The 12,314-nt window shown below is 48.5% G+C and overlaps 1 protein-coding gene across 1 annotated transcript in view; it reads left to right on the top strand.

Annotated features, from left to right (window-relative positions):
- The window catches only part of LOC119404005 (arrestin domain-containing protein 3), a 518,482-nt gene extending 506,389 nt beyond the window's left edge, over positions 1–12,093 (top strand). Inside the window, exon 7 of the mRNA XM_037670636.2 lies at positions 11,284–12,093. Within this exon, the coding sequence (XP_037526564.2) occupies positions 11,284–11,501 (218 nt within the window). The 3' untranslated portion in view covers positions 11,502–12,093. The remainder of the gene's footprint in view (positions 1–11,283) is intronic.
- Positions 12,094–12,314: the final 221 nt, after the last annotated feature.

Here is a 12,314-nt window from a genome sequence, read left to right as displayed (position 1 = left end):
AAAAAAGCAATCAGAGACATAGGTAATGTACGAAATGAAAGTTTAGAAAGAACTTGTCTAACGATCAAATTATGATTTTGAGAACTCATTGAATAAAAGAAAAAGAGACGTATGCGAAGATAGTTTCTGTTAAGTGAATGCTTGTTCTGTTAGATGCAACATCGGTACCGGTGGCGCTATAGCTGTTAGAATCTTGTCTGCATATAAGGCAATCTCATTGCATGTAAGTCAAACTTGCAGTGACGAGGCCCTTCAAATCGCCGATGTGTGAAATCCACGAGACGCAAAGAAACCCCTTTTCCTGAATTCTTCAGACTTCGTAACCAAACACAACGCAAGAGAAACATCGATAACGACACTACAGCGGCATCAGGATCTGTGCAAAAGGCACCGCACGCATTGGAGTACGCGGCATAGGACAGTGGCAAAGAGCCAAGTGTCATAGCGCTGACAAAACTAAAAAGAAAAAAAACAAACCGTGAAAACAGAGGTCGTCTGGGCGTAGAAGTTCGCGCGTTTGTCTGTCGAGACGAAGCGAGCGCCACCACGTGACTCTGGTCCCTCGATAGGGACGCTCAGAGCTCATCGTCCGCCCTCGCTGGAAAACTCTGGCGGAAAGATAAAATAATGTCACTGTCTTCAGTTATAATCTGGTGGCTGAGTGGGAGCAGTATCAGCTTGAGAAGTGGACTTCAACCAACGTTTATTGTTTCGCACCATGAGGTTGCGATCGCAGTATCTCGTATCTTAAGATACATGATACATTGTTCAATGTATCGGAAATACAGATACTGATACACGTCTTGCCAGACGTATCGCGATACAGATACAAGATACCCAAAGAGTATCTAAGATAGTATCTAAGATACGTGTATCTTCGATACTGCCCAGCACTGCACATAACATATCAATGTACACAACGTCCGGAGGCTGCCATCTCGCCTCTCTGTAACAACGATTCGTATCTTCTAAAACGATACAGCTCCCAGCGTTTCTGGAATGATTGGTGCACTGCGGCACGCAACACGTGGCCATGGTGACGGTAGCGAGCGCAGAAAACTGGAGGGAAACGAGCACCGACCTAAAAACAGCACGCGCGCCACGCACAAGTGACCGGGCGGAGGATTCAAAATGGCGGCCACGCTGCCGCCAAGGCCGAGGAGGCGGCACCTGCCCTTTCATAAGCTGACACCACTCTAGCGGGGGCATGGAGGAAGGAATACTAAGGAGAGGCCCTGACGTCACATTCGTGAAGCCTCCACATCGCAAACACCCGCATCGCCTCCTAGCGAAGAAGCAGCGAAACATTTCGCGATTTCCGTCGCGACGTTTACAAGCGCATGCGCGCATCGCGACACTTTGCAGCTTTTTTTTTTTTGTTTGTTTTTCGCCGTGAGAGCGGTGTAGTCGATTCACGCATGGGGCTGCTCTTTCTGTGTGTTCTTTAAATCGCATGCACTGCGGACAGTACCGGGTGTCACTTTTCATGTGTACGTATACGTTCGCTTCATTGCTGATCACTAAGGTATGGTATTCGCGTGGGAAGCTTTCAGATGTGTGCTCTGTTGCTTGTGACTCATTCTGTCAACTCAGAACTCATGTGAACTTTTGTTTTTGGCGTCTGACGCGCCGTACATAACATGCGCTGAAGGCATCGTACGTTTTAGAGGCTGTGTCGTTCAACGAAAGGGCAATAAACTTTTGTTCTTATTATCGGATTATCGTTCGGTGTGCGCTCGCTGCGTGCTTGTGTTGTGTGCGCACTGGAATTACAAACTTTACGTGCACGATCGCGTATACAATACAGCGGTGTCTTCTTTTGGACGTGAAGTTACGTCAAATATAGGTTGGCGTTGCGCCGAATGGCTACTGCGCTCATTCCATATACACGAGCAAAGAACCGCTAATTGGGCAATAGATCAGGAAATCGGGCTACGAGAAAGGAAAAGAACGATCTAACGCCCAGCAGAACGCGTAAGTCACTGCTAGGTGAGTTCGCATACGGTGATGGAGGGGCTGAATATTTTTGATTACGGCACGTACCGGTACTTTCTGTACTGTTGCACAAAAACGCTCCACGAAGAATTTCAGCACGCAGTGCTCGGACCTGCCACGCACGAACAGCCTGATAAACGTCTGCTTGCAACGTTTTACTACGTGCGAACCGCGCAATACGCGCTAAGTTTATGCCGGGACTACAAATCTGAGCAGAAGCGAACCACCGCGGAGAGCACGCCGCGGGGCGTCTGCTGTTTTGTTTGCCCCATACCGGTTTGTTTGCCCCATAAATCTGACGTCACTTCCGCCACACTTTTCGCAATGCATTGGGATACGATAGGGCCTCTCCTGAGTTTTCCTTCCTCCATGAGCGGGGGCGCGCGCATCGAGGCACTCTATGCGACGGTAGGGTGCCTCGATGTGCTCCTCCGGAACAGGGTGGAGACACTGCTTTTGTGGACGCCATATTGGTTCAAACGTTCGCGTTCAGTGGCAATGCCTGGCATGCAAAGATGGAACGCTTTCAGCGACATGCGCGGTAATTTGGCTCAGTTTATCCCTTCTGGTGGTAGGGCTTGCACATATAATGTTAGTAACAAATAGATTGGGCACTAATTATTACGCACGAAGCATTTGATGGCGAAATAAAGGCATTTAGAGCGTATTTCTCGGTCTGTCTATCTCACTGGAGGGGTAGGTCCTCGTGCTCTCGCGACCTATTGATTAAGTTGACGAGTACCAAAACTAACATGGCATGACCAGAGCATGTGAAAAACATAAATGACCGCTCATTACATGAAAATTACGGCATGCCTTTAACGTACGCCATGACATAGGTGACATGGTCAAGGAGCTACAAAAGGCCGTTTGGTAAACTTCATGTATACAAAAATTGACATGGTATGATAAGAGCATGAGGAAAATATACATGACCGGTCATATCTCGAAAAAATGTCACGCATGGCGTGTACGCCTTGGCATATACGACCCGATCAAGGAGCTCTTTTGGCGGCTTTATAAACTTGTTGAGTACCAACATTTACATGCATGATAAGAGATTATGAATAACATAAATAGCTGATCACCCTTAAGGGCTCGTTTTCTTTGTTAGACACAATATTAATGAGAACTAACAGACAATAACGCCAAGGAAAGTATAGGGGGTGTTATCTGTAGTATTTAGAATATAAATGTGAAGAAAGTAAAGTGGACGAAAAGATAACTTGCCGCCGGCAGAGTCCGGCGTTATTCCTTGGCGTTATTGCCTGTTAGTTTTCATTAATAAATAGCTGATCATAACACGAAAACCTTGTCATGCATGTCATGTAGACCATGACATCACTCAATCGGTCATGAAGCTCTAACAGCCACTTAATTATTTCAGCATCTACCAAAATCCACACGACACGATAAGAGGGCATAACTACCATAATTGACAGGTCCTAACATGAAAATCATGTCATGCATGGCATGTGCGCTCAAAATACTCAAAAAAGATTTCTTTAGCCAGGGCTGGCTTAACGTGGCCATGCTCAGGCATCCAACAGGCAAGACAGCCTCACTCCAAGTTCACTTGCTTGTGATTAGCTTAATGCGGATTAGCTTAATCCGGCTTAATCCACACTGTTTTGTGGCCATACTCTATCATCGAATTGACTAGACAAACTGAATTTACTCAAAATGGCTGGTTCGGGATTACATTAGTCCAGATTAGCCTAATCCGGCTTAATCTGGGCTAGGTTAATCCGGCTCAATTCCTATTATCTTATTGTGGCCATACTCTGTCATCCAACTGGCTAGGCAATCTCAACTTACTCAAAATTGGATGGTTCAAGATTCGGACTACCTTATTCCAGCTTATTCGAATTTAATCGACTCGGTTTAATGTGACCATACGCAGTCAACGAAGTGGCTAGTCATTCTCAATTCACTTAAGATTGACTTGTTCAGGATTAGCTTAACTCGGATTTATTTAGTCATGCTTAATTCGAAAGAACATAGCCTAGTAGGGTCTAATCTACCTCATGGCTATGATTAAGATAGATTTACCAATGCGCAACTCGCCGAAGCAGGCGTTTTAGCAAGGCTCATGGCTATGCCATCTCATCTTCGACCGGATTAGCGTGATCCGACATAATCTCCACTAATATTGCCTGATCCCACTTGATAGCTATCTATCAGTACAAATTGGTATTGACAGCGTTAAATTGTCTTGTCCAAACTCAATTAGGCTGCGATATACTGGCTTAACAAGTCTTTTTCTAAGCTTACCCTGGTTTAATCCGGCGGCTTAATTGGTATAAATCAGTACTGATTTGTGTCGATTACTATTCATTGTTTTGACTATGCTTATTTAGCATGAGCTATGATTAACTTGTCTTGACCAAGCTTATCTAAGCTTATCGGCAAGGTAGCTGAACCATCTATTCACCCCGCACGGCTTAACATCATCTTTGTATAGGCAGCTTCACGCTGTGATTATCCGAGGCAGCTATAGCGAGACAGGCAAGGACATCTTTAACAGCATGCTCACTGCCAGCGATAAAAAATACACGGCCACATGCTGGACAAGTCAACAACTAACCTTGCATATCTTGGTGTTGTCGGTCGGATGCTAGCGGTCGCGTTTCACATGTGCTTCCCATTTTTTTTTTCTTCGCTCGCTGTTAAGAGGGAAGCGAAACATCCGCTGGCCTTTCGCGTGTGAACTATAGTACACAGTGGCACACAGCAGCCTGTCATCGCGGCGAAAGAACGGGTCTCAATACGTCACCAGTATGGCCGCCAGGCGGCGCGGAGTATTTCAAAAAAAAAAACATGGCTGATCCCTCCGTCATAGGAATCGGTATAACACGAAAGTGAAACGTGTGTTCACAGAAGTAGTGCTTATGATATATGAGAGCTTGTACAATGTCTATTCGTGTTTGGCAGCTATAGCACCGTTAGACGTGGATGCACCCATGTTGACAGCATGTCTCTATCGCGACGACTAACGCCCTTGATCATGATAAAACCGTTGAGGTAGCTGACGGTGTGAACATATATTTGGACACAGCGAATCGTGAATCGCGCGTAAGGATGATATCAACAAGCTCATAATCAACACTGGTACCCGGTATGCACTTCTTCAAAGCGTCGTCAATTAGGGAGAGAAACGGCACGGTGTGCGCTTTCTATTAATGGGTAGCCGACGCCTGTGCTCATGCATACATAACACACACTGCACTTCAGCAACGCGGGAGGTAGAGGTTCGTAGCCTGAGCCGCAAACGCGTGCGTCCCGCTGGCCTCTGTCTCGCAGGCGCTGCTCTCGCTCCAACAAGGCACAACATTCGCCCGTCGAAATCGCGTCCTTTCTGCAACGCATATTGCAGCAGTTTTGTTAGTCGGTGCTCTCGCATTTGAAGCAGTCGGCGGCAGAGAAATCCCGTTCATGCACGTGGAAGCTGCACTACTCCGATGAGCCGACGCACGCTAACACGAATCCAAAGGCAAAGAACGCAACTGCGTCAAGGGTGCCTCGGCGACGCCAGCGCGGCCAGTCTACCTCTCTGGTATCGAGACGCTTTAACCATGACCTCCGATATCACGTGCAATCTCGGAGTAAGCGCTAGTAAGTGTCGATCGTGAAGCATTACTTCTTTCCACCTCTCACAGACGGCGGCACCGCCCCGCTCCGCCCGCCGCGAAAGAGATTGTGTGAAAGATATAAGGCGCGTTCGCGCCGTGCCTAGCATCTCCCGAGTTGGCATAGTCGGTAGAGCGTCGGGCGCTTGCCGTCGCGGCCGCAACGTCGTGGGTTCGATTCCCAGCGGGGTATCTTTTTCTTGGTTTTTTTCTTCCTCACCCGTTGGCGTCCATTTTATCAACGTCATATCCGTGACGGATGTACTTGGTGGACCCCGGCATAAAACACTTTCGTGTTAAAACACGATGACGTGTCCGCTGTCGATGAGCGGTTTCAGTCCATCATCCATAATGCTCTGCATGGTTGACGGAGCTGTGCACAATCCGAATATCATGCGTGTAGGCTCGTAGTGTCCGTATTCAGTTACAAACGCTGCTTTCTCGATGTCACTTTCACGTATTGGTACATTGAGAAAGGCCTTTTTCACGTCAAGTTTCGAGAAAAGTTGTGACCCTGACACTTTGCGGAGTAGTGTGTCAATTCGCGGCATGGGGTAGGCGCGTTTGGTCGTCTTCACATTCAGGAAACGATAGTCGACGCACATTCGTTTTGGAGTCGATTCGTGGTGAGGCTGGTCCACAACAATAACAGGCGAGGCATATGCAGACTTCGACTTGCGGATGATGCCTCTTTTCAGCCAGTCCTCTGTTTCCTCTCTTATGAACTTTCTGTTGACGTCACTTGTCGTATACGGTTGCATGCGAACTGGTGTATTGTCACTGAGGTCAATCGTGTGCTCGGCATGCGTGCAGAGACCCAATTCGTTGCTGGGGTTTGTAAAAACATGGATGTTTTCACTCAGTACGGATCTCATTTTTAGGGGCGAAGCTCCTTATAGCGGCACCCGTTCGTCCCTCGTAGCGTAGTATGTAACCAGTCTTACGCTTTGACCTGCAAGGTGGTGCCGGTGGGAGATTTTTCCTGTGCGTTGTTGAACAATAAAAAATTCGCAGCGTTAGCTAAAAGCCGACTTCTTCTGTCTCTCATTCCCATTAGCAGCCATTCTTTACCTCCAAGGTAGTGCCTGGTGAGATTTCTCCTGTGCGTGATTAAACAATAAAAATTTTGTTCAAAACGCCGTTGATTGATGAAATAAACCAACAAAAGACGCCAGATGTTTTGTAAAAGCAAAACGAAAGAACGCCAGATGTTTCTAAAGCAAAACGAAAAGACGCCAGCTGCTTAACGAAAGACGCCAGATGTTTTCTAAGCAATGGTTTTCTAAACAATGAAAATTCACAGCGTACATGTAAAATTAAAGTGCGCTGCAAGTCGTCATAACTCATCGAACCTTTAGTATAAACGCGCCCGATCTCACGTCGGTGATGATGTACTGGGCAGAATTCACGGAAGATTCACGGTTTACCGATGAACCTCCGCAGCTTCGCCCACTCATCATCATTCACTCCGTGGATATGCTGTGATTTTTTTTTCTGTTGGGTCCGCGTTGAAGTTTGCCGGTTGCACTTCTGCGATTTCGCGACGCACTTCCTCCAACGATGGAAGATTAGGATGACCTTGCTTTGGGGAGTTGGTCAATGTGGTAGTTACAGACGTTGCATCGGTTTCTTCGTTGTCGTCCTTGTTTGCCGGCTGTGGCATGATGTTTTTTCGATGTTCCATTTTTGGTGTTTCCGGTGGACTGTTTTTCGGTATCCACTCGAGCGTGTGTGTTCCATTCGTGTAGCGTTCGATGTAGTCGAATGCAACACATTCTCGCCAATCGGTCCCTATGACGGCGCCATGTGGCAAGTCGTTCACTACTTTTACACCGATGGTCGCGCTTGCGTCTTCGATGGCGATGTGCCCTTGAGTTGCTCCTACGGGAGTCGTTGAGTCTCCGAATGGTCCTCTGAGTACGCAGTCCGTGTCAGGCACAACATCGAAATTATGTTGTTCTGCAAACGCTGACGAAACGAGAGTTGCAGTAGATACCGTGTCTCATAGCGCTAGTGTCTCTACACCGTTGATCTTCGTAGGCACGAGAATGATCCTGCCCTGCGTGCGCGTCGTCCCGATGCGGTGGGTGCGTTGTTCTCGCGCTGCTCTTTCTTCCCTTCGTTTCGCGGCGGCTGCCTTCTCCTCTTCGGTGCGTGTGTCAGGTTTCGTGCAGTCCTTCGCGCGGTGTCCGCGCTGTAAGCAGCGAGCGCATGTGTCGGCGGAGATTCTCGTGGGCTTGCTCGGTTGATGATCACCCTTCGCTGTGCTGTTTGCTGTCTCGATCCGCGCACTGCTGTCCCGGCTTCACGCTTGTGGTTTCGCCTCTCGTCGATGTCGTGCGTCTGTCGAACTGTCGTACGTAGCTGATGAAGTCCGACACGCTTCCCTTTCGTAAATCGTGAAAAGCCGCGAGCATGGGTTTTGCGTTTTCCGATCGAACGCCTTGAATGAGCCAGTCGACGATGTCGTCGTCGCTTAATGCTTACTTGCCGCGTTTGATGCGTTGCAGTCGGGAATACATATAGTCTGTGATGTTTTCGTCGTCTTTTTGTCGCCGTGCGTTCACGCTCTCTACCCACTCGCAGAACAGTGGTTGTTTGTCGAACTCCTTTCGTAGTGCCGCTACCCAAGTGTGCCAGTCTTTGAGGTTCACGCCGTCCAGGCGGTGCCAAGCTGCTGCTCGTCCACGAAGCCTTGAGATGCCGGCGTTTAGTGTGGCCATGTCGTTCCATGAGCACCTCTCGCGCATGTTCTCCACAGATGTGACCCATTCGTTCAGACTGTCGTTGTCTGTGCCGGAAAATGTAGGGAGAGTCGCCGTGAGATCAGGCATAGTCGTGATCTGGATCGTGGCGTTTTCGTTTGCCCCATTGACTGAGTTTCCTGGCGCTCCCATTTGTCGTTCCAAGAGCTGTGCCATCATTTGCATCGTAGTTCCCAGTATCGTGAGTTCCGTCGAGCTTTCGATTCGTGTCGTCGTGGGCGTCTCGGGGGAAAATCTGCGTCGATGCGTGTCACTGTGAGGGTCTTCGCTCTCGTACTCGTCGTTGAGCGTCGAGTGTCTCACCTCGGGTTCTCGATCCGTCATGACTGCTCGTTTTGTTGCACACCGTGCTTCGTTTAGGTGATGATTGGACGTTCGCTGACACCGTGGAGGCCGGGGACGTTCAGATTCGCTTCTGTCCCGCGTCGTTGACCTCGTGTCTTTGTCCTCACACCGCCTTTTCAGCCGTACCGTGTGCTTGCCTTCTTCGCAGCATGGATCGCTGGTTTGTCCGCGTTGGTGCCTTTAAAAGTTCCTCGTCGCCATGTCAGGGGTTGGTGCACATGATGACACGATCGTTGAATGAAAGCAAACAGATTTAATAACGATTTAAATGGATTACATGACGGCTTCTCTAGCGAGCGCGTATTCCCGCTCCGAATGCCAGACGTCACGTGATGATCTTTTCCCGCCTCGCTAGAGCCTCGCGAGCCAGGCGCACTTCTTCCTTCTCGGATTCGACGACAGGTGTCGCTAGTCTCTCAGCTCGCACTGACCGTTCGTGTCATTCTCCCAATCGTCGGTAGGTGTCGCTAGCCTCAGCTAGGAAATAGAGTTACTGTATATGCTACCCTTAGGTAGCAGAGTTGCGCCAAGGTACGCCATCTTGGGCTCCGAAGTCTTGCGGGAAAGCCACTCACCACCCGCGTAGGAGCCGCGCTCGCGCGACAGAGTAACAGTGTTGATTTAAACAGATCTTCATGGGGCTTTTATTGCACTCGTCACATTCTAAAACAATGATCTCAAGCAAATATACAAAAAAAGTAGTAATATTGCGTCGTGCGGGTATACAGGCGAGAATTCTCAGTCTTTTCTGTTCACTTTTTTTTAACGCATTCACCCTCCTCTAGGTGGCGCCACCACCCCAGCTTGGGCACGTAAGTGCTATTCCGCTAAACTAAAACACGCTGTCCACAGAGAACGTTTGCGGCACGGTAACGATATTTCCTTAACCCCCGCTATCACGCTAATGCTAAACTAATGGCTGTCTAATACAACAGCGCCGATGTCAACCGCCCTTGAGCCGCCGGAATCTACGGAGTGTCGGCGTCGCCTGCGAAGTGTTGGCTTCTCCGCAGCGCAAAGGAGCCAGATATGACCACGTGACGGCGCTCGGCGAATAGCGTTGCTGGAATCATCGAAGGCAGAGCGAGCGGCGTCCGGAAAACAGTGGCGCAACTCTGCTACCTAAAGGTAGCATATACAGTAACTCTACTAGGAAATAAGGAGGGAAAGGTTTTATGATAATTCAAGGGGAAGCGCTTTACTGTTTGAAGCAAGGTCGGACTGCCTTAGAACGCGTAGTTATAAAGCGAGATTCAGTAACGAAGAAGAACTATGTACATGCTGCGGGGGAACTAAGGAAACGATGGAACATGTACTGATTGAATGTGGCGATATTCACCCAGGTATACGTGTGGGCACGAGTCTACATGAAGCCTTGGGTTTTAGGGACAACAATGGAAAGCTGAACATGTCCGCGATAGAAATAAGTAAGAGACGGTTAGAGTATTGGTGGCAGAAAAGTAGAGATAAAGAACAAAAATAAATAATGGGAGAATAATAAGGTCATTCTGCCTTAAGAGGCAGAGAGATAGGCCGTGAATTTGTATTTTTTGGTATAATAACATAGATTTAATCAATGTAGATAAGGTATTATCTACCTTATTATTAGGCCAACATGAAACAAGGAAGCTTTTTTTTTTCGAGCCTGGTGGCAGACATGTCACCGCCCCGTTACAAAGGGGACGCTCATAGCATCCATCCATCCATCCAGTATCTCCACCCTGGAGGCGGAGGCGCGCGCACATCGAGGCACCCTATGCGACGGCGGATGCGACCGCATACGCTAGGCAAAGCCCAATGTTCATCCTACGCAGCGACATATCGCTTCCATATGGACTAGTGGACAGCGTGGTATTGTGAGGTAGGATAAGAGATGAAGTGTGCTCTTCCGAACATGTGCTCTACCCACTTTAAGGCTGCGGCTATAGCATTATGTGCAACTAGTCTGCTTAGCCCATAGCCATTCCACGCTTGCGTATACTGTTGATTACGGGAGAGACAGAGCTACCCATATTCTGAAGAATTTTCAAGGCTAGCTAAAGTTTGGGCTTCTCTCACTTCGGCCAATGTCGCTTTGCACGGCCTCATTTGCGATTTCGTTGGGGACCCACAATGCGAATCAACCTTAGCCTCTCTCGCAACTCCGGTAATACCCCCGACTCGAAGTAGAAAACAAAGCTGGCGCTGGTGGCATCATCGTTTCTAAATGAAGTGAAGGCTTTGTAGCGCTTTTCTACTGCGGTCGAGCAGCTTGTCGCCGCGTTCGTGCCTTCAAAATTGTTGCCATGTGATTCTCACGGGTGCAGGTGGGTTCAGCTAATATTTCGTCTAGGTATCAATCTGGTTTAACTACGGCAACTTCTTACTGTATAATTATTTCACTGTACCCTATATACAATCAGCCAATGAAATAATTGAGGGGTAATTGAGCATATTCTTTTTATATGCAAGCGCAACATGGCGCACGTGCATGAGCTCCGGCTCACACACGTGGCCAGCGTAAGCGCAGCCTGCTTACCTCGTGCTGTTTGTCCACCTTTCACCCACAGCTGTGTGCTGCGACCACGTGGAAGGAGGGATGTACATCGGCCCCGAGTTCCAGCTGGGTCAAGTGTACGATGGCACCCTGGGTGTCGAAGAGGGCGAGACAGTTGTGTTGTACAGGCCGGTGTACGTGTCCATTCGAAACCCGACCCGTGGGAGCAGCAATGCCGCCGGCGCGTCATCAGCAACAGCCACAAGCGACGACTCGCTCGGCGTCGCGTAACGCTGCCACGTCGCCTTTTCATCGCAGTCTGTTTTGCGCGAGACGGTCACAAATTGCGATGCCGACGCGTGCATCCACCGAAAAAAAAAGGGGATTTAGCAAACAGTGACGTAGCGCAGGCATGTATGCAAAATAAACATTAGAAAATTGGGAAACGCTGCTTGAATGCTCTTAGCTGTTAACAGTTTTTGGCTCCATTTCTAAACCCTGCCATGTTTTGTAAAGTGACCTGTGAGGCCTAATATTTAAAAAGGTAGGGGGCTGAGCTTGTTGGTATGGCTTCAAGACTGCGAAACAGCTCGAAAAACGACGACACATCAAGAACAGCGCTGTTAAGCTCTCTGCTCTTTCTGTGTCGTCGTCTTCCGCGCTCTTTCGCAGTCATGAAATCTTTGCAGCTTAGCGTCCTTCTTGCTCCTATGTTCAATTCATTGTGATCGAACATGAGCAAAGACGGACAACGAATGGAAGGTGAAAGGGAGCAGCGTTACACGTTGTTCACTTGCCAAAAAGCTTAATGTTGTGGTTTGTTTACGACCCACAGATAAATGTACAAAACTGCAACGCTTGACGCCCCAGCCACCCAGGAAGAATGGTCCGAGTTGCAACTGAAACTTTATGTATTTTCGTTCTTGTGACGTGAGAAACATTTTACTTTTTACTCACAACCTTTGTTGCTGTCCCTCTGTTTGAACCATGAGTTCATTCGCAGCTCGACAGGCTGCTCCTGAATGTCCACTTTTAAATCATTACGCCTCGACTTTGGCCCAGAGACAGCATTGCCCTCAAGGTACTGCGTGTACTCCGCGCGCA

The sequence above is a fragment of the Rhipicephalus sanguineus genome, chromosome 9 (genome assembly GCF_013339695.2).
Source record: "Rhipicephalus sanguineus isolate Rsan-2018 chromosome 9, BIME_Rsan_1.4, whole genome shotgun sequence".
NCBI lineage: Eukaryota > Metazoa > Arthropoda > Arachnida > Ixodida > Ixodidae > Rhipicephalus > Rhipicephalus sanguineus.
The sequence above is the reverse complement of the archived record's forward strand: the minus strand, read 5'-3'. Positions and strand labels throughout refer to the sequence as shown.